General features: G+C 50.8%; 6 protein-coding genes across 6 annotated transcripts; 3 read left to right on the top strand and 3 right to left on the bottom strand.

Annotated features, from left to right (window-relative positions):
* Window positions 1–1,976: 1,976 nt before the first annotated feature.
* An03g04760 (uncharacterized protein) lies at window positions 1,977–6,159 on the top strand (the record flags this gene model as incomplete). Its single annotated transcript, XM_059747099.1, has 12 exons — window positions 1,977–2,279; window positions 2,362–3,098; window positions 3,502–3,633; window positions 3,735–3,772; window positions 3,842–4,665; window positions 4,714–4,747; window positions 4,801–4,912; window positions 4,959–4,979; window positions 5,028–5,353; window positions 5,425–5,599; window positions 5,661–5,994; window positions 6,064–6,159. The coding sequence occupies 12 exons, from the start codon at window positions 1,977–1,979 to the stop codon at window positions 6,157–6,159; spliced, it is 3,132 nt and encodes a 1,043-aa protein (XP_059600302.1).
* A 197-nt stretch (window positions 6,160–6,356) lies between these two features.
* Window positions 6,357–8,293, bottom strand: An03g04750 (uncharacterized protein; the record flags this gene model as incomplete). Its single annotated transcript, XM_059747098.1, has 7 exons — window positions 6,357–6,421; window positions 6,527–6,627; window positions 6,713–6,833; window positions 6,920–7,192; window positions 7,256–7,311; window positions 7,375–8,165; window positions 8,246–8,293. 7 exons carry the CDS (start codon window positions 8,291–8,293, stop codon window positions 6,357–6,359), a joined length of 1,455 nt encoding a protein of 484 aa, XP_059600301.1.
* A 703-nt stretch (window positions 8,294–8,996) lies between these two features.
* An03g04740 (uncharacterized protein) lies at window positions 8,997–11,732 on the top strand (the record flags this gene model as incomplete). The annotated part of the gene is made up of 8 exons (XM_059747097.1): window positions 8,997–9,007; window positions 9,323–9,510; window positions 9,569–9,723; window positions 9,887–9,916; window positions 10,171–10,423; window positions 10,490–10,531; window positions 10,595–11,081; window positions 11,147–11,732. 8 exons carry the CDS (start codon window positions 8,997–8,999, stop codon window positions 11,730–11,732), a joined length of 1,752 nt encoding a protein of 583 aa, XP_059600300.1.
* A 54-nt stretch (window positions 11,733–11,786) lies between these two features.
* On the bottom strand, window positions 11,787–13,853 carry An03g04730 (uncharacterized protein; the record flags this gene model as incomplete). Its single annotated transcript, XM_001390317.3, has 2 exons — window positions 11,787–13,707; window positions 13,840–13,853. 2 exons carry the CDS (start codon window positions 13,851–13,853, stop codon window positions 11,787–11,789), a joined length of 1,935 nt encoding a protein of 644 aa, XP_001390354.3.
* Window positions 13,854–14,276: 423 nt separating this feature from the next.
* An03g04720 (uncharacterized protein) lies at window positions 14,277–16,929 on the bottom strand (the record flags this gene model as incomplete). Its single annotated transcript, XM_059747095.1, has 4 exons — window positions 14,277–14,797; window positions 14,882–15,514; window positions 15,601–16,436; window positions 16,523–16,929. The coding sequence occupies 4 exons, from the start codon at window positions 16,927–16,929 to the stop codon at window positions 14,277–14,279; spliced, it is 2,397 nt and encodes a 798-aa protein (XP_059600299.1).
* Window positions 16,930–18,779: 1,850 nt separating this feature from the next.
* On the top strand, window positions 18,780–21,082 carry An03g04710 (uncharacterized protein; the record flags this gene model as incomplete). The annotated part of the gene is made up of 6 exons (XM_059747094.1): window positions 18,780–18,817; window positions 18,886–18,919; window positions 18,994–19,129; window positions 19,188–20,420; window positions 20,460–20,899; window positions 20,960–21,082. 6 exons carry the CDS (start codon window positions 18,780–18,782, stop codon window positions 21,080–21,082), a joined length of 2,004 nt encoding a protein of 667 aa, XP_059600298.1.
* Between the last annotated feature and the right edge of the window lie 374 nt (window positions 21,083–21,456).

Genomic DNA, 21,456 nt, shown 5'->3' with positions numbered 1-21,456 from the left:
CTGTAATCACCTGTTCGGTTTCCCAATCCATGATAATCGAGATCCATCATTCCCCGATACGCTTGGGCAAGCTGTGCATCTAGGCACCTGGTCTAGTTGGCAACGGCCGGCACAGCGCCCATAAACTGGACCCGGCCCTATGGATCAAGAGTGCAGGAAGGGCTCCACTGGGGCGCGGAGTCTTTCCTTGAAGGAATCTGAAGTGTTGACACACCCGACAGGCATATCCTGCATCTCCTCAGGCGGCCTGGGACTATCTCTGCGGCCCCTTCATGATCCTGGGGCAATACCGCACCGTCCGGCCTCATGCTATTGGTGCGGCATATCGAAAATAAAAACTCCTGGATGTGATTGAACCTTCGTGCCTTGAATTTTGTTCGGACGATGAAATCCCGACAGATAATTTGACGTTGCTGATACGAAGTGCACTTGACTCGAGAGCAGGTAGCACACATCGATGACCGAATGAGTCTTACAGGTTCCCGTCCCCCGCGAGCTTGCCCTTGGCACTAAGCAGGGAGCTGGCTGACTTGGCTGAAGCCATTAGCCATTGCTTTTTCTTTCTCAATACCTTCCTATACGGGAAGTCTTGCTGATTTCATGTCTCATCTTAATAACTGATAATCCCAGTGGCCCCTTTACAAATAGCGCGTTTGGTCATGAAAAATAGCATATTCGACTCTTGATTCCCTCTCTCTGTCCGATAAAGTACTACTCCTCTCCAGAAGTTCTGGACCAGTCTCTAAACATAGCCTTTTATTGGACTGCACATTACCACCTCGTCTTTGTTTCTGAATGAAGACATGTCTCACCAATCTGGGCTAATGTATCAACGAGACCCGGGGCATACCTCCTGCATTGGGGGACGGACAGTGGTAACATGCCGAAGCTGTGCGGGAAACGCACCGCGGTTAGTCGATACATCCAATGGCCTTTTATTTACTCCATTGCCAATGCTAATCGGAATCAGAAACTCTGTTTGCAGTAGCTGCAATGGCCGTGGGTTTAATGTGTTCATATGTCCTCATTGCCATCCAGCCGCTGCGGCGGCGGCGTTCAAGGGTTGTGTTGGATCATCACAAGGCACCACACCGAATTCTTCCGTCCCTGCCTCGCCGTCATCTCTGAGCAGGAGCTCGTCCACCTTGTCCTCTGATACCAGGCATATGGGGAACGAAAGGCGGTCGGGGGACAGCGATGAGAGCTCTTCAGGCGGACACATTGGAGCAGGGACTAATCCACCACGGACGGTATAAAGGATTCTTAGGGGACTTGGGCCAGGGGCGCTGGTCGCTGCTGTGCCCAGTGGGCTTTCGGGCATACTCATTCAGTTGCTTTATACGATGTGCTTATCGTACATTTCTTAACTTATGAGGGACTACAAGGGCGGGTGTGCTAAGACTCTCTTTTGGCGAACTGCAGGCGCATCAGGAAGTAGAGGGAAGCATGGTCTTCCATGCCGGAAACGTGTCGAGGATCTTTGATTTCACACCATGTCACGATGCCCCTATTCTCATCGCACTTCGTTTCGATGTACTTACTGTTATACGCCAGGTACCGATAGGGAAATGAAATGTCAGATGCTTGGATGGAGTGACGTCAGCTTCCGGGGTGAGTTTCCCCGAAGTCTCTCTCCAATTCTGGATTCCGAACTTCTGGTTTGCCTCGGATGCGAAGAAGTGCAAGGATCAATTTCATTTGCCCCCTAAACTCTCCTCTTTACTCCAAGGATCCCCTTTGGGCTTCTTCTCAGCCACCTACCCCCGGATATCCCGACCTCCGCTCCTCCACGGCATATCCGACAGCCGACAATGGAGGTCTGGAGTCCGGGGCAAGACACGAAGACGATCACTCCACCACCGGTTCCGAATGCTGTTCCGCCCAGAAACCTATATGTAGGAACCATGACTGCCCCTGAACTCAAAATCTGCTTGTTCTTTCCTTAGTCCTCATTAACACTTTGCTGTTCTCACAACATGGCCTTGTCTTTCACTGAAAAGCCCCCGCAGGGGAGGGTCCCTTATGCGATCCCGCAATTGGAGGGCGAACGCATCACAATCCCCGGCAGCAAAGGAGCCTTTCGCATTCTGGCTTCCTCCAAGCAGACCAATGGCCTCATGGCTGTCTTTCAGAGCGGAGCAGTCCTTTCAGACGCCCCAGGCTTTCACTATCACAACCACGCCCATGATGTCTTCCTGGTGACCAAGGGCTTCTTAAAACTATGGAATGGAGACAAATGTCGGATAATGGGGCCTGGAGATTTCGCCTATGTCCCTCCCGTATGTTGGAACCTGTTCGCTCTGCTGCATTCCCTGCCCTTCCTTTCTTCGCTCCCGGCTGACCCTCCAATGCCTACAATAGACTGTGGTTCATAACCCGGAATTGCTAGGACCACATACAGAGACCTACGGCGTCGTTACTCCCGGCGACTGGGTCGACTTCTTCCGCTACGTCTCCGAGCCCTACGAGGGGATCTTGGTTCCGGAGAACGACGAACGTGACCTCAAGGCGCTATTGATACCCAAAGTGATGGCTGCGAAGCAGGACTTTGACGTCGTGTTCCAGCCAAACTACCAACCTCCTGCACTTGGGGACTGGAGTGCGGACGAGGAGAAGCTCCCCGAGTCGCCACAACCATATTTCCTGCGTGCCAACACGGGTCCCAAATGGATGCTGGGAGGTGTCATGTCCCGACCGTTTATCACCACCCGTCAGAGTCAGGGTGTCTGCGCCATTTCCAGCATTGAATCCTCCAAAACATACGGCGAAACTCTACTCTCTAAATTCTTGACCTTTCAATCGGTGGATCATTGCTTATGTGTTCAGGAAGGGACGTTAACCGTGCAGCTGAAGGATGGCCCCGAGTCGACTTTCCGCGAAGGGGAAACGGTTGTGATTCCGGCTGGCCAGGCATTTGCTCTGAGATTTGCCAGTCGGTATGTGCGGGTCTGGTCATTTACCGATGGCGATGGAATTGAGACTTTGATCCATCGGTTAGGCACACAGTTCGAAGGCGCTGTCTTACCTGATCAAGTGCCGAACTGGAACCCGGCGGAAGTCGGGTCTGTGGCGTCAGAGTTGAATGTGACCATTGAACTGTAAGCGGGGGAGGAGGGGAGAAGAGGATGCATGCATGAACTTAGCGTGGCTTGAGCCCTTGTGACGACTATTTCTATTGGAACTGGAACTATTAGCGATACCTGTCTTGCTACCTTCTTTTGTATTAGTTAGCTTGCTTAGACAGTGGAAGGAATCGAATCCTTTTCGAATTAATGGATTTTCCTCTGCACCCCGCGGGGACCCCGCAGAGATTCCCACGTGACGTCCACGGTCGGAAATCCCGGCCGATTCTCAACTTCCAACTTCATCCTGGCGATTAACTTCGGCCTCTAACTACGATCTACTACGTTCTCTTATCTTCAATTTGCCCTCCACTCTTGTCCTCATAGTTCGCTCTGGATACACATCCCAGTCTTCCCTATGTCGTCGTCGTTCGTCTAGATGGATGATGGATGAGTCGCCCCCCATTCACACCGCGGGTGATGATTCTCTTCCCCCGCCGCGGGCCAAACGCCCTCGCGCTGCACAGGCATGCGACCGCTGCAGGGCCAAGAAGTACAAGTGCGACGAGCAGTATCCCTGCTCGCACTGTAAGAGTATGCCGTCTATCGCGATAAGCTGTCCCCTTCTTAACTAACCTCGTTCTAGAAAGTCAACTCAATTGCGTCTATCAGGGGAATTACCGCCAACGCGAAAGCAGCCGGTCTGCACGGTATGTATATTATCATTCATCAAAATCGTAGCTAGCTAGTTAGTATCTTGGAATTTGCTGACACATCAGGCAGATATGTTGCTGATCTAGAGCGCAAAGTAGACGAGCTGACGGCTCGACTAAGGTCGGCAGAGGCGGACACTACATCTCAGCATTCCTCACGGTCCCAGAAGGTAGTAGTACAACCAAGCTCGGGGGTCAAACAAGCTCCTCCCCCTCCTCCTCCCGTAGGCGTTGAGGCGACCCCATTGTCGCTGCCTCGCGCTGCATCCACGCCGAGGGAAGAAGCGCCTTTCATTTACGAACACCACGAGGAGGCTGGGGAGTCGGTAGGGGATGAAATCAGCGAACTGAACCATCACACCAACGGTATCGAGTTTCACGGCAGCACTTCATCTGCAGCTCTCCTAGGACATCTCCAGAAGGCCCGGGAACCGCAACGGTCCTTGGAGCGACGGGACGCACGTTTTGAGGATCCGGGGTATTCAATTGTCTCCACGCTGCATAATTCGAGCTTTTCACCCTCGGGCACAGGCTCCGCCCAGCCCTTGACATTACGGGAACAGAACTATTACTTTGAGCAGGCTCATGCTTTTATCAACGGCTATTTTGAAAATATCCATTTCATCCACCCTCTCATTGATAAGGAGGACTTTTTGTTACGCGCGCACAGTCTCTGGTTCAACCGTGGCGTTCAGCCGGAGCCCAGTTTTGTCGCTTTGTATCTGAGTATCCTGTCGTTTGGGGCCCTGGTCCGGGTTTGGGATGAGGACAGGCTGGGTGGACTGACTCGGTTCGAATGGAGTAGAAAGCTGTTTGGAGAAGCCCAGATGTACCTCAACTACCTGCAATTCTCCAATACTTTGGATACGGTGCAGTGTTTATACCTAATGGTATGAAATTTACTCTTCCTGGGCGAAATACGGGCTAACTTTGTCTAGGCTAAAATTTGCCAGAACGAACTGAACCCAAACCGTAAGTAAATCACATCGCTACTTGCTTTTCGACTGATAATCCAACATGTTTAGTGGCATACATGTACCTGGGACTGGCTATCCGCACATGTCTGGCTGCTGGATTCAATCGTGAAGTGCGCAGTTCGACAGAGCAACGCTCGGAGTGGATTTCAAAGACGTGGTGGTGAGTTCGTGCCTTTCTCGGATAGATCTTACGCTAACTCTAGCAGGGGACTGTTCTCTTTGGAAATGTAAGTCTTGCTGGAAATGGGGCTCAGTCATGATCCTAACCATACCAGTGAAATGAGCTTTTCAGTAGGCCGTCCGGATACTCTAGGCATGGATGAATACCACAACCGAGCGCTACCTGAACGGGACGACTCCGAGTACGCTGTCATCCCATGGATGGTGGATTTTGCATACATTATCCGCAAGGTTTCTGTGCAGATATATCATTCGCGCATTACGTTACAAGAGAAGCTGCATCTCGCACTCCAAATCGAAAACGAGCTCGACCGGTGGATGGCGAGACTGCCGGACAGGATCAAACCCGACATTGTTCAGCGCGCAACAGGAGGGGCATTGAGGGATCCCAAATGGGCACGGAGACAACGCTTAGTGCTCGGTATTCGTAAGGGCCCTTCCCTGTACCTCATATTCGGTTTCACGCATAGCCACTAATCTTTTCCCGATCAGGCTACTACAATGTGAAGATGCTCCTCTTCCGACCATTCCTCAGTTACTTCACACGCAAATTACGACATACGCCTATGGAACTGGAAGAAACGATTGCCAAATGTCTCGACGCAGCAATGAAAACCATCCAAGTCATTTACGATATCTACCGAATCCACACATTCTTCCGCTGCTGGTATGCTTGTCCTGCCCTTATCTATGCCCTCCTTTTCTTACCCCGGTTAACCTAAAATCAGGTGGTACAACACCACATATGTCATGTTCGCTACATCCACCCTCCTCCTCCCCATGTCCAAACTAGGCATGTGCGCCGAAACCATCCCGCTTCGCCGCTCCGTCGAAATGGCCGTCGAGATCCTCGAAGCAATGGATGAATCTGTGGTGGCGCGTAAATCTGTTGAGATTATTAAACACTATCTGCGAGAATTCCGGCCCATCGACGTCCAAACCGCTACCACACCATCTAGTAGCAATGACGGGACCAAAATTGCCGACTTCACTGCTGACCCAGAAGCTGCTGCTGCTGCTGCATCTGCTTCGGGTACTTCTCAGACAGGGTTTGATATTCCGGTATGTTCAACCTTTCGTCTCATTTCCTGTACAAGAAGGTAAGAGAAGTTGCTGATATTTGGAGCATAGGAATGGGCATATGGCTTCGGGTTCCCGGATTGTTCCTTTGAAGGGATCGCTAGGCTGTTTGATGATTTGGGAGGTTTGCCGATGTTGGATGGGTGATTATGTATTACTAAAATATTTTACCATTTTGTTTATGCGATTCAATTGGTGGGTATTGGGGATCTTGGAGGGTTGTATAGTGGATCTGTCTTGTATATAGCTACTTGGTGGAACTCATAGATAATTTCATACTCTATTCAGTATTCTCTTGGCTATATCAGATGTTAGACCGGTGATAAACCAATTGTACTAGCCGGCTAAGAGCGTTCAGTCCAGGTGAGAAGACCAAAGACGGATATTGAGCTTTCTTCATTATTCTGCTCTACCCAACCAAGAGAATCAACATATTATTAAGAAACCCACTTGATACTGTACTTATACCCAACTAGAACACCGTTCTATAAATGCGAAGTAATCCCTCTCTTACTACTACTGCCATTAAACAATCCCGGATTCTGCTCCACCACATTCTCCACCTCCTTGATAGCATCATATCCATATAACCATGGCTGGACTTCAGGACACGTCCTACACCTCACCACATTAGCCTCTCATAACTCTCCAAATACCCCCTATCCTCGAATAAAAGCAGCAGTAAAAGTAATATACGTACCACCGACTCGGAAAAGCCCCCTTTAGCTCCTTCCCCAACTGAGAAAGGAATATGTGATCTCGTTTCTCTTGTTCGGGGCCGTCGTGCATGTGGAAATCGTTTCTCTTTTTGATTTGATTCCCTGGTTAGTATATCATCTGGAAAGGTGGAAGGTATCAAGATATGGGTGACTAACCTGCTTGAACGTCTCCCTTACGATAGCCTCACCTCGGGACTTGCGTAGCTTCTCGTATATACGGAGGATAGCGGGGAGATCAGATTTGTGTTTCATGTGGCCGAGGAGGCCTCCGAGGACGGCGCCGTCTTCGAGGGACGAGTTGGCCCCTTGCGCGAGGTAGGGGAGCATTGGGTGGCAAGCGTCGCCGCTGGAGGTTTGGTTAGTTGGTGGGTTGGTTTGGGGTGAAGGGGGATGTAAATATACATGAAGACGAGGTTGGATTTGTCGTTGATCCACGATTCCATTTCGGCGTCTGAGTCGAGCTTATTAGTTGATGAAAGGAGGATTGGGTTGCGGGTAGTAGTGGTGGTGGTGCATGCACTTACGATGCATGAGTTTCCATTTGTCAACGCCGTTCACGTAGCCCAGAAAGCGGGTTAAGCTGTACTATGTCAGTTTCTTCGGGCTTTCGATGTGTGCAATATGCAAGAGAGATCAAGCGTACACTGGATCCCAACCCACGAATAAACGCATCATTTCCTCCAGCGAGCCAGTCTGTCGTGATACACCTGGGGGTAGATCATCCGGCACCAAGAGTACAATATTCATCATCTTTCCCCCGCGCAGGGAATATCCTACTGCATGTGCGCCAGGTCCAATCCAGAAATGTACCGTTGGATTCTCAACCCAAGCCTTCAGGTCCGGGTCTGAGATCTGGTCCGCTGTCAGGACAATCCGATACGCCAGGTCTCCCGTGGGAATGGGGTCGTCTTTTCTCCCACAGTAGCATTCTCGACAGCGAGACCAGAGTCCGTCTGCGGCGACTATTAGGTCCCCGGAAACAGTCCTGCCCTTGAGGGTGGTGACTGTAGTCGTGTCGAAATCAATTGTGTTGACTCTCTCGTCGAGGTGGAAGGTCACGCCGAGCTCCTTGGCTCGCGCGTATAATGCTTGCTGCAGGTCTACGCGGTGCAAGTCGATAAACGGTGCGGAGTACTTGGAGCGGATATTCCGATCAAAGGATTCTTCATGGGCAAGGACTTCGCCTGTGTAGCGGTGCACTGTTAGGGAAGTGGGCTCTGCAGCGTCAGTCCATAGCTTCTCAGGAAGTTTCCAGTGTGAGAACAGGCGGGAAGCATTAGGAGTGATCTGGAGACCGGCGCCGACTTCTGCCAACTCTTTCGCTTGCTCGAGAACTGTAACAGTGTGGCCGGACATGGCGCAGGAAATGGCGGTGGCGAGGCCACTGAGGCCTGCACCAACGACAATGATGTCAAGGTGTGAGTCGTGATGGCTCTGCCTGCTGGTTTAGTAAATACCTTCATCACCTCCCCCCTCCCAAAGTTATTAAGGTACGGCTCAGGGATAGAACACACCATTGTGGATCCTTCACTTCTCCCGAGAACACTGTTAAAGATGCCCATGTTGGCAGAGGCTTCTGAGATAACAATGGCAGAGCGGAATGGCAAGTAAGGGGAACAATCGCGATGTTTTTAGCTCTTTAAATCCACGTCGACACGCTTTGCCGCCGGAGCTTTACTTATCCGCAATCACAAGTCGTCAATTGGTTCAGATAGGAGAGAGTCGATGAGCTCAAACTGGGGCTGATTTGTAGGATTTGCCCCGGTGTCCCCGGCTTTCCCGAGTGTCGGGATATCCGGGGGGGTGATGCAACGGTTCGAGTGGCTGGCGCTCATTCCCCATCATCATTCTGAGCAATTGCGGGGGATCCGGGGTCTAGTGCCTTGGCTGGCACGGCAATGGAAACGAAGATAGGAAAATAGCGAACGGAAATTCCGTGGAGGACATGATATGAAGTTACTGCAGAATGAGAAAGCGAGAAGCCCCCACAAAGTCAAGAATGGCAGAGCAGGTGACTCCGTCACGTGGGGCCTTTGCTTTTCTCCCTGCTGGATTTGTTGTGCTTCTTCCTCAACACTGTGTTCGGAATTGTCAACCATGGTTCACTCCATGGACCATCGACATAGCCAATTCAATGCTCGTGGTTGATGTCGTCTGCGAAGTGGATCGACTAAAGCAGGCAGAAACATCCGAAACCATATATATTTTTCCAGACAGCTGTAAAGCGGCCAAGGATTTTCGGGGGATAAGGTCACTAAATTAAAAATGCTGACAGAGTAAGTCTAACGATCAGATTCGCTGTTGGGAATCTCAATCAATGGGTATGTTTGAGTTACCAGAATTTCCGGAGGCTAGACTTATCTGACAACCAGAGTTATAGATGATCTCAGACAGCTTCCCCAAAGTCGGGAACGCTCTAAGCACGGTCCATGCTTGACTTGATTCGTCAAAGTAAGCTCTCCCAGCACTGAATACTACTAAGCACGACCTTCCCCGCTTACCAGGCACCAGTATCCCACGTGTACAGATTTTGAAAGGCCCTGATAGGAGCACATCAAGACAAAGCTCTTTATTATTCCTCGAATACACAGAGCCCAAGGTGCTGGCATCGAGAAGAACCCACGCAGGGGGGAGGCGCACAGTCTATACGGTCAACACGCAGGGACACGAGCACGCCGTACAGGTGCTTCGACCAATCCCCGAGACGCCGTTAATATAGCGGTCGCCGTAACAGGCTCTCCTATTGAACAGCATGGGCCTCTGGATGCGACACTATCCGGTAGCTTTACGCCACTAGTGTACTATATCCCACTCTTCCTATCACAATTCTTCCACAGCGCAGGATGACAGGTGGTCCCGATCATTCGGGGAACCCGAGGGCCACATCCCGGGATGGAGTGGCGTTCCAACTCCAGTCACTACCTTATTCAAGGAGATTCCGGACGTTTTAGCCCATGTGATGATGGCATGGATTGTGTGGGGTAAACCTGGAGTAGGACTGGCAACTACCGAACTGCCGATATATGAACCGCTTCATGTCTAGATATATAGGACTTGGCATCGTATGATCTTTCTTCTGTCCCTTGCGACAGTTGGACACTGAGTGGCCCGACAACTCCCCAATACTGCTACTAGTACTAGTACTTCGATCATAGTACAAGATGGCATCCCAAATAGATCCTAGGGTGTGTCACACCCCTTTTCACACTCTCTCCCTTCTTATTTCATCGAATCAAAAAATAGATTAGAAACAAGCGCTGACCATCTGCCCTATGTCTTCCTATCTGGGATTTACAGCTCTATCCCCGCAGAGTCCGATATGCAGCTCTACTTACTGTCAATGTCTTCGTCTTCATGGGCAATATGTACTCGGTATCATACCCACTATCTACTCCGGTTGTTTGTCCCAGCACACACTCACACGCATGTTCCACAATAGTCAGGGATAGCGACCGGCTTCGACAACCTTGCGGCCGATCTCCATGTCGGATACCAGAAACTCGCTGACTTAGTCTCTTGGTCCGTCTTGTCTATGGGTCTAGCAAACCTGGTCTGGATGCCGCTGGCACTATGCTTCGGAAAGCGCCCGGTTGTACTCGTGTCCATGGCTATGTTTGTCGCTGGGATAATCTGGACAGTCGTCGCGAAGGACTACAATAGCTTGATGGGAGCTAGGGTTTTTGCTAGTTTTGGTATACTACCCACCATTCCTGATTTTTTTCTTCATCCAATGGACGGGTCTATGCTAACATCTGCAGGCTATGGATCGATCGAGTCACTGGGCCCTAGTATTCTTGCTGGTTCGTATTCCGTCGTCTAAGATACATATGATGCGAAACGACCAGGCCCACTAACAAGCCTAGACATGTTCTACGAACGCAACTACTCCAGTGCAATGGCAATTTACGCTCTCTTCCTCTCGGCCGGCTCCCAAGTCGGTCCCCTCATCGCTGGTTACCTGGTGGCTGCCCGTGGCTGGCGCTGGTTCTTCATCCTGTGTCTCATTGTTGCTGCAGTCAATCTCGTGACAACCTTCTTCTTTCTCCCAGAGACGCTATACGAGCGTGGACCCGAGGAGCAATTGGATGTTGACGATGAAGAGAAGGCCGAGGCCTATCAAAGCCACATCGAATCCGTACCCGAAGTCAACGCCTGGCGGCGCCAGCAGCAACAAGAACAATTTTCCTACGGAGGGTATTGGAAGAGCTTGTTCAAAGTCGGTCTATCAGATGCAGCAAAGGAGAATGGTGTCTTCAAGCATCTGGCTCAGCTGTTCTGGCTGCCACTGCCCATGCTTCTAGTCCCGGGAGTCTTAATAGCTGCGATGATGTATGGTGTTGTGTTAGGAGGGTAGGTTCCCCTTCCCTGCTCAATTATCTCATGGAACAAGCACTCTGACCCTTGTATGCCTACAGAGTGGTCTCTATATCCACCCTTTCTGCCAACATCTTCTCCCCTCCGCCATATAGTTTTTCCTCTGCTGCCCTCGGCCTCTGGACACTTGGCAGCTTCGTCGGTATTCTTGTCGTGTGGCCGATCGCGGGCCCTTTGACCGACGCTCTCTCTAGCTATCTCCGAAAACGCAACAACGGCGTCCACAAGCCTGAGCATCGGGTCCCGGCCCTCATTATCCCGTTCGTCATTACCCCACTCGGTCTGGTTATCTTTGGATACACGGTCTCCCGCCACATGCAGTATGTGATACCAGCAGTAGGCTCGGCCATGTCCGCAGCAGGGTTGACGCTAGTCCCTTCGGTGATGTTGTCATATGTCGTTGACTCATACCCGCACACCAGTGGCGAGGCGCTAGTGTTGGTGAACACTAGCAAGAACGTGGTTGCTTTCGGGTTGAGCAAGGGATCAGTGAGCTGGATGACCACTCAAGGGGTTGATAAGATGTTCTATGAGTTCGCCGCTGTGCAATGGGCGGTCCTCGCTTTGGGATTGCCACTATATTTCTTCGGGCCGTGGATCAGGAAGAGAACTTCCAAGTACTTCTAACGATGACCAGTCTCTGTATATACAAACTCTATTAAGTATTCTTATTTCCATCAATCAATGATATTGTCGAGCCAAGGTGGCTATTTGTTGAATTGTTTCCGCCATTGGACGAGACACGCTCCAGCGCGATGTGAGAGTTTGAAGACTGATCTGGAGAAAGTTCATTTCGTTGAGCAGATGGACTTTGGTCCCGTCAGTATCTTGTTGTCGGAGGTACTGATCAATGTCATGCCCCTCACGCCAAATGTCATGCCATGGTGTATCTAATCCAACGTGGATCGTCTCTTCGCGGGCTAAACACCACCCACCCATCACAACTGCCGACGCAAATATAGCAGCCGGGATATGAGGCGCATGAGCTAACCTGAACGGAATCTGACTGACGATTCGAGTAATAGCAAAAGCATGTAGAACTGCCCTCACAGCACCAGCACTTCTAGCCCACTGGTTCAGATCAAATGACAGTTGATCTTCTTTGGTAGCCATTCCTCCAAGGGGCTGCCGTAAACCATATGCGTGGCATATCCTTTGACATAGGGAAGCAGAGGAAACTGCTAGTTCAAGACAAATGGTGTGCCAGCGGAGGGTGAGTTGAAGATTGCTGTCATGGATGGCTGCTCCCTTACTGATATTTGTGTCGTAGATATTCAACAACGCTTGGATGATTTGCCTTTCTGAAATTGCGCCAAATACCGGTCCGTTGGTTTCGTGGAGGTCGGATATGAGGGACTGCAGACCCTCTATGGTGACAAGGGTTGAGAAGATTGAGAGACGTGGTGGGGAGAAATTCGGGGATTCTGGTGAGAAGAAGGAGACAAAGACTTCGCTGAAGGGACATTGAGTTAGACTTGACCTTTCCATTTCGACGATCCAGTCGTCTGCGGTCTTTGCGAGGAAGGCTGAGTCAGGGCATGCGGTTCTGATGGAATTTATCAGGTGACGAGTGCTGGCCGGGGAACCGGAAGCTTGTGAGATGAGGCCGTCGAGTATATAGTGGCCTAGGATTGCGCGTCGTTTGGTTTCAATGGCCGCCCATGTCAACCATGCTGCGTGCTTTGTCGAGGCTGGAGCATCTCGTCCTGGAATATCGTATTGTTGCATACCTTCGGCGGCATACATGCCAGATGTGCGCGCCCAGTAGAAGCCAAGTCCATGCCATACAAATGCTGTCGTTCGTATGCCTTCATTGCTCGATAGTAGGGCAAATAGCTGCCCCAAAAGCGCCGTCATGACCAATTGGACCCCATCGCAGGCATCTCGCGGCCCCCGCAGGCTACTAAGTGTTTGCCAGGAGGTTGCTACCGCGGTATGGCCCAGGCGCCAGAGCATCTCTCCTTTTTGAGATGAGTCTGGCTGGCATACAAAGAGAGAACCGAGGGCTACCATGTTTAGCAGAAGCGGTGGGATGGTTTCACGTGTTGAAAATGTCGGTTCGTGTATGACCGGAAAGCATGGGGAAAGCCACTCGAAGAATTGCTGCAAGCATGCGTCGAGGAAGGCGGATGTAATTCCGGAGCTATGCAATTCCGTGTTCAGACGTTTCGACAGATCTTCTATCAATCTATAACTTTGCTGCATGGCTATCTTTCCAGGTTCTTGTTGAGAAGCTCCCGGGTACTGAGCGGATAGGAGGTTGGGGCCATTGGATATCTGCGGATGCGGTTGATTTAGAGGGTCTGTAAATGGTAGCGGGATGGCCGGTGGGCCCCAAAAGTCAGGCATAAACCAGTCCAGTAAGTTGTCGGAGCTGAGCAGTTGCTGGTTCCCGGACAATGGAGATTGCTCGAAGGAAGACATGCCCAGAAGACTCAGTGCAGATTCTTTGGGACTGGGTAAATTGCCCTCATTTGCGCCGCCTACTGATGGTGCTGCATCTGAGGGGGCATTTGCTCGAGAACGGGCATGGAGCCTCTTGTGTCGGCCAAGGACGTCACCTCGTCCAAAGCTTCTGCCACATTCGTCACATTGAAATGGCCTGGTATTGCTATCTATGGAGTCTGAGATTCATGCAATAATGGATGTCACTGGAACAACCTACGAGTTCGCTCATGTCTCTGGGCCTTGTTAACAAGGGTGCTCTGGCAAAGGACAAAGTTGCAAAACGTACTGAAAGGTGCTCATATTTGGTATATGACCTATTGCATTGCTTGCACTTGAACTTCTTGGCGCGATCCATCAACCTCAGGTCATTTACGCAATAGCCAGCAGGGTACAATGGGTTAATTGGTCTTTGCGGGGAAAGAAAAGAAATGTGGAGGACGGAACTGTTCGGATGCGGAGACAAGTTGCTCTAATATTTAGCGTGACCGCCTTGCGCGTCAGATGGAAGCAATTGGACATATGCTGTCAAGGAAGGGAATCATGTGCAATATATTATGAATAAACGTTGATCGGTATGATGCTTAGCTACCAGCTTTAATAGATGCATCTCGTAAAAACAGTGGTGCATAGCTGGAGAATCAAGGAAACGCCGAATGCTGCCTATTATATGCTCCGAAATACCCATACAACGCCATCAGAATCTAGAAATAACTCGCTGAGACCTCAGCTGGCAACCGCAAGCTGGGCCACCAAATCCGATGCCACGTCAAGGAACGGATAGGGACTAGTAACCTCTTTCTCCTTGTTCCAGAACCGCTTGCTGATGGGATGCCAATCGGCATCCCCTTCGCCGCGGATCACATTCTGATATCCGTCGCACTTGAAATCGACCATGTAATTGTTCTCTTCAAGCTGGTACAGTTGGATGTCGACGAACACCCATACTCCATAAGAGATGCGCGAGATGGAATGATGCTGCGTCGCAGATGAAGGACCCGACATGCTCGCATGCTCCGGGGTTAAATTCCTGTCATCCAAAGAAGCCGGCGCACTTGAGAGGTTCACGCGGCGGCGAAGTTCCTCTAGATCACTCCGACTGCTGTGGACGCTGGTCGACGGGCCTGGAGCTCTGACGCCTTCTTTCAAAAGGCGGGCTCGTATGAACCACGGTTCTTTCGGGATGTAGTAGTCAGATGGTAGGTCAGGATACTTGCTCTGCAGCGGTGGCGGCTGTCCTGCGTCGGCTGGCTTGACTCCGATCTGCAATCCGTCTGAACGAGAAAGACATTAATCAACTGAATCGAGGAGTAGATCTAAAATGGACTCACCTGCACCAGCTGGCTGGATTTCCCATATCCCGCCTTGTGCTTCAATCGCCTTGTAAAGGTAGAGCATTGCCTCGTAAGGCTGATTGCGCGAACGAATGCCAAATTGCCATTTGCGAGACTTCTTGGGTTGATGTGGGGCACTCCGACCTTCAGGCGGCTCCAAACGCAACTTCTCAAGGTCTATAATACTACGAGAATGCGGCTTCAGAGCCCTTGCGGTCGCCTCTTGCTCCTCCGGGGAGCGGCCACCACGGCGCGAGTCCCCTTCAGATTCTGGTCCACGTTGTGCTTGCTCATCCGATAACCGATCGGCGGCCTGGTTTCTTTGCTCGCGTTCGCGTTCGCGTTCGCGCTCGCGTTGTTCCATGAGTTGGTCGTGAACATAAGGTAAACTCGTCGGTAGAATTCGAACATGGCTCACGCGAGGTGCGTTTAAATCGTCGGAGTCGCTCTGCTGAGGTGGTTGATAGGTTTGGCGCTGCGAACCACTTCGTATCCTGGTTGGAGGACCAGGTGGGGTTCCCGGAGCAGGAACAGGAGTTGCTCGTCCAGTCGTTGCAGTAGGCTTAGGTATCCTATCGGGAGGCGGCGAGGGTGTCACTGGGGGTACCAACATATTATCGTCCGTTGGCGCTGGAGAGTGTCAGCACGCTTCAACATGAGACAAAGACAACGGCAAAGACGAGATCCCATAGAAATAGGTCTCTTGTAGTACTCACAATTTGTCTGCATCATCTCATTCTCCATGATGATGAAGAAAGCATCCTTAATGGCGCTAGGTTCCGGGTTCTTGAGCGCATCCTCGATATCGTCGCGAGCATAACCCATACTTCTCTCCAGCTTGGAAATGGCTACTTGATGGATTTTGTGCTGCACTGACAGGGGCTTTCCCGGAACCAGCTTGCGTGGATCAATGGCCTTGTTTGGATCCACCCCTGTAGCAATGAATTCTTCGGGCGGCGGCTGTAGGTATTTGGGTAGGTCTTGAAGGAACCAGGGGTCTTGGCGGATCTCAGGGATAGTCAGTCTATGAACAGGATGTACCTGCAGCATTGACCTAATTAACCGAGCAGCTCCGGGGGATATATAGCCAGGCATATGAAAGTTGCCCGCGGCGATTTTCTTGAAAAGGGCCGGTATATAGTCGTCGTCGAATGGAAGTCTTCCTACCAACAGCACGTAGAGAATGACACCACAGCTCCATACATCTACCTCCGGCCCCGCATATAGCTTCCCGGAGATAACCTCTGGCGCTGCATAATTGGGACTTCCGCAGCTGGTTTTGAGAAAGTTTCCGTCCGTCATAATGTTGCTCAGACCAAAATCTGCAATTTTCACATTCTTCTCGCTATCGATCAGAAGATTCTCCGGTTTGAGGTCACGATGTACGATTTTATGGCGATGGCAGTACTCGACAGCACATATGATCTGCTGGAAGAACTTGCGGGCTTCAGCATCATTACAGCGACCCCTCTTGACTAGATAATCAAAAAGTTCCCGTTCGGCATATTCCAACACCATGACGATGTCGGTTTTGGTGGCAATGACGGTGTACCTGTCAGAAAAGCAGCTAGTTAGCTATTGTTTCAGATCTCAGATCGGATTCTGTCTGCCATTACAGCATGAGGCAGGGAATAGTACAATTTGATGATGTGAGGGTGCCGCAGCAGTTGGAGGTATTGAATCTCACGTTCAACACGGCCAACCATGTCACGAGACAGCAGTTTGCGACGGGAGATGATCTTAAGAGCGACCTGGCGGCCACTGGGCTGATGAATGGCCAATTTCACCTTGCCAAAGGAACCCTCCCCCAATATCTTCACCGTCTGGTACTGGTCGAGGCGCTGCATGTCCCGGGTGGTTGCTGGTGACTGCATCGGAGGCTCGCCGCCCTTTCCGATCGGGCGGGATGGCGGAGGCATCGCCATGGCGGGAATGTTGGAATTGGAAGGAGGCTCAGTCCCGGCGGTACGGTCACGAGAGCGATCGGAATTGTTGAGGGGTGGGAGTGAGACAGAGAGGTCCTCGTCGTCGAAAGCAGCGGCCATCCTGACGGAGACTGGAGGTTGACGGCCGACGTCGGTTCGGCAAGGACGGGGAGGACAACGTGACGTGATGGATTTTGGCCGGAGGGGTGGTCCCGCGCTTGGGCAGATTGCCTTTTTTTTCAACTCCCTCTTATTTTTCTCTCCCTCCCCTTTTTTTTCGCCCTGATGGTAGCTCTAGACTGATTCGTGGAATTTGGGTCGACACCTCACTAGCCTGGGTTCGACAAACCCAATAAAAATATGATCAAAAGGGCGGGCTGTGGATAGAGGATCGGGTCTCCCCCACAACCGGTCAGGTTTGCTGGAAGGGCTGGAAGTGGAGCGCTTGGAGAAGAATCGGTCTGGTCGACACCGACAACCATCAACCAACGCACCAGCTAGCGGGGCGGACGGAGGGGCGGAGAGGTTGTGAGGAGAGCGGGAGGGGGGGGTTGGGTAACCGTGGTTACGAGGTGATGGGGATCTCGATGCTGCTGCTGTCGTTATTCTTGAAGCTCAGTAGATAGATAGCAGAGCGGACTATTGGACATACCTCGCTAGTGTGTAACCTCTATTATTATTGGAGAGGGGGAGATGATCCCGCACAAAATGGACTCTAGCTTCAACGGTGGTAGGAAGAATGCTGACAATGGGGAAGGGACAGATGAATGGAGAGGGAAAAACGGGGCGGATTTAGGCTAGATGGAAAGGAGCTGCGACTAATCCTTTTAGCAGGTTAGCACAGACACTCTGTCCTGCTGATGGTTGGCTCGTGTCTGGGTTTGACCGGGACATTGGATTGGTCTAAGATGAAGCAACTAGTAGTAACTGATGTACCAAGATAAACATCCTTTTGACGTTTGTAATGGTTTTTCTCTTGGGTTTTCTATGCCGTCGGCGATAATATATCGACCTGAATGAATTCCTCAGACTGCTCACATGGATTTTACCCCCTTAAAGGATAGAATAATCAATATACTACTGGTTAGTCGAAAGTCTCACGTAGGCGATAAATGATTGTCGTCTTTCTGAGCTACTACTAGCAAGTGTAGCCAGTTTATCATCATGCAGATACCAAGCACACATGGACTAATCGTAATGAAAGTTCGTCCTCCCTAGGATGCTATGTGCCAGAGAACATGACCCCTTCAACACAAGGCAATTACTTGACTAGAACATGCACAGAAAATTCAGATACGTCACAGGCCTATTATTGAGCATCATCAAGAAATGACTCGTGAACAATTGCACAAATCAGTCCGCTATTTGTAGTGCAACCGAGAATCTCAGGCTTATGCGAAACCCTAGAATATTCGCCGTCAAAACGGCATAAACTGCACTCATACACTGTCTTTAGCATTTGTTCAAGTTTGAGACAAGAACTATAGCGCTTTAATATAAAATGTTGTGTGGCATTCCCGTGGGATTTATCAAGTGAATTCGTGACGCATGTTTGCTGCAGGCAATGCGTCTGGCTATTCGGGCTTGGCAGCCGCATGTCATGTGGTGGGGAAGCTCTTCCGATCGATTCAAACTATCGTCCACCATCAGCTACGTCTGGCTTTCGCGCTGTGACTGGTGCTGTTGCCGCTCTCGCTTGGTCTGTTTGATTTTTTTGTTGGGCGCTTCTACTTTATTTGGATATTACAAGGGCGTCCTGATATAGCCAGTGGGATTGAGACGCGGAGGCTCCGACATGGCCTCCGAACCAACGGAGGAAGCTATTGCGAACTTCGTGAGCTTCACCAGCTCGACACGCGAACAAGCAATAAGCTTTCTTAAGGTGAGCTTGGATGCACTTTAGGATCATCGCAGTCCAACTGACTGGATCGAACTGCAGGCGAATAACTTAAACTCGAACCAAGCCATTAATGCCTACTTTGAAGACCCCACGGGCCCTCAGACGCAGGTGACGTCCTGAAACTGCGCACGGTTTGTTGGGAGCAGCGACTGATTGTCAAACATGTGACGATATAGAACATTGGATACCAAAATGATCCCGCTGGTCCTGGTATGATCGTCTCCTTTCGTTATAGTGACTTGAATTTGATTTGGTACTGACAGATGTGCCTTGAAGCGTTCCAGATTGAACACGCCGACCCGGCCCCCGGATCCTCCATCACCGCTCCTTCACGCCCGCCATCAACCCTAAACTCGAGTGAACACGCATCTGGCGCTGAATACCAGCATAGCGCCCCTGTACCAACACAGGCTGCTAATGGTGAGGGCATACTGAGGAGCTGCCTGATTTCCTGCTAGGCTAACCCCGCTTTAAGCAGACGCCAACAAGGGCTTATCCTTGGCCGAGCAAGAGGAACGGGAACTACAACAGGCTATGGCTATGTCTTTGAATCAGAATCTCGGGCAGCAAGAGACAGGTGTCACAACGAATGAAGCGAAGTTTGGTCGAGCCACTCGTGATCATTATGACGAAGGTGCCTGGGCAATGACGCTGTTTAATTCTACTTCTCGTGAAATCATAATAAGCCCCGACCCAGCTGATCGGAAGAGGAAGAGCGGTGAACCGGCTTTCATACGTCCATCCCATGACGGCATGTACCTGGGTGGACTATTGACAATCCTTCATTCGATCCCTCTGGCGAGAGAAGCTCTTCTGCTCAGGAATCGACTTCTCGGGGACTATGGAAAAGATTCACAGTGGTGGAACGGCCAATCCATAACTCTTCCTAAGATTGTCACTATCGATGACGCGCAGGACGGTGATACTGAGTGGGATGATATTATATACGAAGTGCAGCGAGTGGCAGCATTTTTGGATACCACCGATCGCGCCTTTGGCAGTGCCGATGCATTAGCTAACCTTAAAAGCATGTCCAGTTACGACTCGGAAGGCAGCGCGGCTAGATTTTTGGAATCATGGCAAGAAGCTGCGGTCCGGGCGGACCCAGACAATCAATTGGCGACCATATTCTCGTCAACTGCATATAAGCGACCTCTATCAATTTATGACACACCATTGGATAAAGAGTTCTTCCTCCTAGATTCCTTCGTGGAGCAAGAACATGGCCAGACTCTTTATGATGTTATCGATCACACCATGTGGTCCGATAGGCCGGGCGAAGATCTTGACGACGTATGGCTAGAACACATCGCAGAGGTCTTTACAATCAAGCTGGAAGGCGCTAGTAAACCCGTTGATGTGAAGATCCCTGCAGTTTTCTATCCTGATCGGTATCTTGCAGCCAACCGAGATCTCGCGCGGGAGTTCCGTGCGCAAAGGCTCCAGATCTACGAGAAAATATTCAGACTAGAGGGATTGATAAATCGCTTTTCAACATCTAAATCAGCCGTTCACAAAGGAATGACCTCTAGAGAGACACTGGAAAGGGCTGCTGCTGCCGTCTCCTCGACACTCCCCAAGAGCTTGTCCAATGAAACGACTGCTTTTACTCCAGAGTCAGCCAATACAGAGGCACAGAGGGTGACTGATGAGCTGAAAGCGATATCCTGTAAAATAGAAGCCAAGCTCAAAGGTATTATCCCGGAGACCCGTATGATTGCCACTGAACGCTAACTAGTCCCTGAAATAGAGCTGGAGACTAAGAAGCAGGATGCTATGGAAAGCCTACGGGGCTATTCTAAAATCCTTACTGAAGCATCTTCTTCCGGCGAATTACCACATCATAAGTACACACTGCGGGGCGTGTGTACTGAGCCACATGTGACTTATGTCCTAAAGCGCCGTGCGTCTGAAGGCTCCACTAATGGATGCGCCACCTCAACCGAGGATGAGTACCAATGGTGGCGGATCAGCTTTTCGACTGACGATGCGAAGAATCGCCAGGCCGGGACAAACTCAGAAGGCGACGCAGCTCTGCACAACTCCGACGTCATAGGGTACACCGCACGCAAGGTCAGGGAAATTGAGGTCCTTCGAGCGGCCCGCGAAGAATCAAAGAATGTTTTGCTTGTCTACGCCAATAACAATGCAATGAATGTGCCGGAAGAACCAGCTCCTAGTCAACTTCAGGTGAGGCAGCGCCTACTAAATGGTGGCAAGAGCGGTTGGAACTAACGGCAGTACTTTTAGAAATTTGTGCATATGGACAATCAAGCATTTGAGGCCGAATGTCAGGAAGCAGATAGTACTAGGACCCAATCTGGCCGCCAGAACCGTGCATTGAGTGCTTCTGTCAGTCCTCAAGAGACATAGCGGAAACTCAAGACATTATGTGCTGACGAATGAGCAGGAACCGCTCAACCAACAGGAAGATCGTGCGACGCCAAATGTGAATGTGTTTGACTACCAGGTTCCATCATTTGACGAGGGATTGGGTCGGGGACAGGAAATGGAGGAAAGAGGTGGACGCCCTCTGCTCAGCCGGAGTAGCACAGCTGGACCTGTGCAACCTTCGCAGAATGCCGACGCGATGTGGGACCAAGTCGACGACAAGGCGACATGACACCCAGGGCTGAAGTCCCAAGTTGATCCGTAATTACTGTCATTTAGACTAGATACCTAGGCGTCCCGCAATCTAAATCTAGAACTTGGCACAATAAAATTTAGCGCTTGGAATTTCTTTCCAA

The sequence above is a fragment of the Aspergillus niger genome, assembly GCF_000002855.4.
Source record: "Aspergillus niger supercontig An03".
Lineage (NCBI taxonomy): Eukaryota > Fungi > Ascomycota > Eurotiomycetes > Eurotiales > Aspergillaceae > Aspergillus > Aspergillus niger.
Note: the sequence above shows the minus strand (reverse complement) of the source record. Positions and strands in the feature narration are given on the sequence as shown.